We start from the raw sequence: 4,559 nt of genomic DNA on the forward strand, positions 1-4,559 counted from the left end.
GAGACTGGTAAATAAACTATTTGCTTCAAGGGAAAAGATAGTGCTCGGTTACTGCAGGATTTATCACTGCGTAAGAAGGAAAGAGTCGTATTGCACAGCCAACGTGGTTCTCCTCAAGCGCCTGTAACCTAAGAGAGAAAACAATGTAGTGGTAAAAGTAATCCCTTAGCACTGAAAGAGCAAACGAGGCTTGCCTAGTCCCGTAAGAAAACAAATCCATTAACCTGAAGGAAGAGCTTAGCACAACAAACTCGGCTCCACTACATCGAGACCAAGCAGAAGCAATCAGACTTTCTCCTAAGTGCTACAGAACTGTAAGTGTGACACCGGTGTTCAACTGTGTTAGGGTATAGAGCAGGCTTCTTTAGCCAGGGCACTGTAGCAGCACGGCCCGATTATCGGAAACAAGGTAGTAAGTTAGAATAGTTTGTAGAAATTGTTTATACTGTTTCTATTGAACTTTGCATTGCCATAGCAGGAGCACAGCTTGTGTGACACGCTTCAGCTTCCTCTCCTATCTATTATTGCTATCATTACAATAACTGTTAGTCTTATTTTCCGGCATATAGTCCTCTGTCTTTCATTAAAGCCATTGTTTTGTTTCTGCCTCCGCATCTACTGTACCATATTTGAGTCCTGCCCGGCGGTGTATGGGTACCGTCACACAGTGGCATTTTGATCACTACGACGGCACGATTTGTGACGTTCCAGCGATATATCCGTGACGTTCCAGCGATCTCGCTGTGTCTGACACGCTCCTGCGATCAGGGACCCCGCTGAGAATCGTACGTCGTAGCAGATCGTTTGAAACTTTCTTTCGTCGTCTAGTGTCCCGCTGTGGCGGCATGATCGCATGGTGTAACAAAGGTGTGCACGATATTGTATACGATGTGCGCATAGTAACCAACGGCTTCTACATCGCACATACGTCATGAAATTATCGCTCCAGCGTCGTACATTGCAAAGTGTGACAGCAGTTTACGACGCTGGAGCGATATTGTTACGATGCTGGAGCGTCACGGATCGTGCCGTCGTAGCGATCAAAATGCCACTGTGTGACGGTACCCTAAGTCACGACTACACTATCTTCACAGAATTACCTGCCACAAAGGTGAGCTGTAAGTGACAGTGCTCCATGTAGGGAAACTGGTCAGTCTGGGTACTAATATGTAATATGAACGTGCACAAAATGGTACAGGGAACCGTACAACCTGTGTTGACTTTGCAAACAGTAGACCAGTGTCATATTGTTTCCACGGGTGTTTGGTGACCTGCCTCAGGATAAACATGCAAAGCTCCGTGGAGCAGATGGCAGTACAGTCCTACCCATTCTGTGCTGCAGGATTCCAGGCTGTTGAAACCGACTTGTGCCTAGATACAAGGTAGTGCTGGCAACAAAGGACTCTTCTCTAGAGCAGACCCAACTGGTTTTCAACAGCAAAGGTAATTACATGGATTCCGGACATTCCTGAGCTCTCACTTGATATAGAATAATGATTAACACCGTGTGGGAGACCGAAGTCTGGCAGTTGGACATGCAGCTGATAGGGAAAGTAGCGCTCACAGCCACTGCTGTATTTATATTGGCACTCGCCTATCGATTCTATAAGTTACGAAAACTAGAGGGCACTGGTCCAAATGGCAAGCATGACCCAGTCTGTGGCGCAGAGCAGAGCACTACCGCGGAAGCCCCTCTACAACATTACATAGGTGATGAAACTTGTAATCTGAGATTCAGGTGTGTACACAACAACCTGCAGAGCAGCTCGGTCACAGAGCACGAAAACAAGAACCTTGCTGAGGAATCCGTCACTGCACGACAGGATCGAGAGGGATTACTGACTGATGAGGTCACCTGCAAAGATCAAAGTGGCCTCAAGAGTAACCAACTCCCCGAAGATGATCCCCTGCAAAGCCAACCTCAACTTAGAGATGATACCTCCGGCCAAGATGAGTGTGACGGAGAGAAATCCATCACCAAAACTCAGAGCCAAGACTACAGGCAGGACCCAGAAGGTGGAGAGATGCATGAAAAGTTGGAGCTGGCAAATGGTTCCTTGGGACAGGTTGCACAAAATTTCTCCCCAAGTCACGAAAATCCAGAAGAAAAACTTCTCCAGAACATCTCCACAAAAATGCAAGAAGAAATCAGCACAGATGGAGACCCAATGAAAATGAGTATGACTGGGGCACTAGGAGACAAGATGGTGAAGTTAAGTTCTCAGTTAGTCATAGATGACGATGAACATCATCTCGACACTGGAGTTCATGGTACCAAGTCACACCTTACAGATTTACCACCATCTACTAAAAAAGAAGATATAAGCATCACCAGTCAACAAGAACCAACTAATGTTGATGAAGATTACACAAAGGATAAAACACTACAAGAAACCATCAAAAAAGATAATGCCTTCAGAGACAACCAAGAGAGGGAAGACAATGACACAGAAACTCAAGACATCCAACCGAATATCACTTCTTGTATGGCAGTACCCTCATCATTCTCCATCCAACGAGATCAAGATGTGAACAAAGTAGTACAATTGGGACCAAATGACTACCACATTTCTTTGGATGAAGAGACCATGTCCGATGTACATCTTGATTTGGGAAACTGTTATGATGTCTTGTGCATGGCCAAGAAACACAAGCTCGGTGTCCTTATGGCGGCTGCCTACAAAATAATGAGTGATGACTACCTACAAGTCTTACAGAATCCAGCAGTCTATGGGAGACTCAACGCCACAGAGAGAGACCAGATTCTTGGGGAAAGAATGAAGGGGAAGCGTTTTGTGGTCGTGGCAGACATTGATACTCAAATTGATAATGCACTTGAAAACAACAGCAGTTTAAGTTATTACGACAGCGATAAGAACCAGTGGCACGTCTTATCCACCATCCCAAGTGTAGCCGTCAGCCGGGGCTGCTCTATGGCCACCTTGTTCAACTATATATTCATCATACTTGGATCTGATGGTCTCGAGAGGCAAATGAAACCATCCAAACGTGTCTTCTGCTACAACCCCTTAACAGACAGTTGGAAAGAAATGGCTTCGCTCAAAGAGGCAAGACCTCACTGCAAACTTGTAGCCCTCGATGGTTACCTCTATGCAATTGGGGGGGAATGCCTTCACACCGTTGAAAAATATGACCCCCGTCAAAACAGATGGAGCTACATAGCGCCTCTTCCAAATGACACCTTTGCAGTTGCACATATGGGGACTGCGTATGATGATGAGATCTACGTGACGGGTGGAACCATTCGTTACATGCTCTTAAGATATAACAATCGAGAGAAGATTTGGAAGAAATGTCTGATCGGTGGCAGCAAAGACAGGACGACAGAGATCGTAGCTGCCAACAGCTTTCTCTACCGCTTTGACCTGAACCGCAACATGGGGATAAGTGTCCACCGCTGCAATATCCGAGCCAGGATTTGGTATGAGTGTGCAACACACGCAATGCCCTACCCATCGCCCTTCCAGTGCGTGGTTATCGATAACAACATCTATTGCATTAGCAGAAACTTTCACCTGCGATTTCTGGCGGATGAAGTATCTCCCAGGTTTATGGATGTGGATCTACATACCGTGCCCTTGCCAAAGGGCATCCTCTATCCTCTTGTCCTTGTTCTGCCAGTCAAGGGCATACAATGAAGCAGCTGACAAAACTGTTTTAAGATTTCTGCTTAATGGATACCCAAGTCGTAGGGAAGAAGTCAATGGAAACTTGTTAAGAGTCAGATCTTGACACAGACTGAAGCCACGTACAGGACATAAAAGCAGGAACGTGTTAATTATTCATTGTCTAGAACTGCAATTCTCATGACAAATGCACTGCTCTAAACTGCAGCTTCAAGCAAGTTCATCGCATTGCACTAAAGTCTGTTCTGCAAGTCAGAAACTTTTTTTTCTTCTCCTTTTCTCCTAATACATATATTCTGTATTCATAAAGGCAGGAAGAGGGCGATAAATCCAGGAGCCTAGCAGGTAAAAACACCAACATTCATGGTAATTACTTCACATTGCTCAGTAACTCACAGATGAACTTTCAGAGATGGGATTTTTTTTTTCTTTTCAGATTTTGGGGGGAGAGGGGGGGATACATATTTTATGTCTATGTCTATGAGATCAGCATTAACTCGATAGATGATGAAGAAAATGTAACGAGACAAAGCACTTACACAAAATATTTAGCATTATTAAAAGTTACAATGTAGAAGCTTATACTGTCGCCTATGTGATTTTACATGCACAGACGTGATAATTAATCTGCACTGATCCAAGTGACCACAGGGTTAACATATCGCCACCGTGACCTGTGATTATATGACAGCGAGGCACATCAGAATAGTCCACGTCATATGCAAACAGAGACTGGGAATATTTGCCATGTAAATCATGTGCACACACTGTCAGTAATGGTATTGTGGTATCTATGACCCTTAAAGGGACAACGCTGCGGTATTCCTATAGAGCCCATGTGGGAACAGGATGGAGGAGTTTAAGCGGATAAGATAACCTAGAGCATTAAGGGACTGAAGACATCCGCAAGAA

The 4,559-nt window shown here is 44.8% G+C and overlaps 1 protein-coding gene across 1 annotated transcript; it reads left to right on the plus strand.

Moving 5' to 3' along the window:
- Positions 1-1,281: 1,281 nt before the first annotated feature.
- Positions 1,282-4,229, plus strand: KLHDC7A (kelch domain containing 7A). Its single transcript, XM_069742794.1, has one exon. The coding sequence runs from the start codon at positions 1,494-1,496 to the stop codon at positions 3,657-3,659; it is 2,166 nt and encodes a 721-aa protein (XP_069598895.1). The 5' UTR covers positions 1,282-1,493; the 3' UTR covers positions 3,660-4,229.
- The last annotated feature ends 330 nt before the right edge of the window (positions 4,230-4,559 follow it).

This window comes from Ranitomeya imitator, chromosome 10 (assembly GCF_032444005.1).
Source record: "Ranitomeya imitator isolate aRanImi1 chromosome 10, aRanImi1.pri, whole genome shotgun sequence".
In the NCBI taxonomy this organism is placed as follows: domain Eukaryota; kingdom Metazoa; phylum Chordata; class Amphibia; order Anura; family Dendrobatidae; genus Ranitomeya; species Ranitomeya imitator.

Excerpts from the sequence above, each read along its gene's own strand:
- KLHDC7A (XM_069742794.1), top strand. The coding sequence starts at position 1,494 with ATGATTAACACCGTGTGGGAGACCGAAGTCTGGCAGTTGGACATGCAG.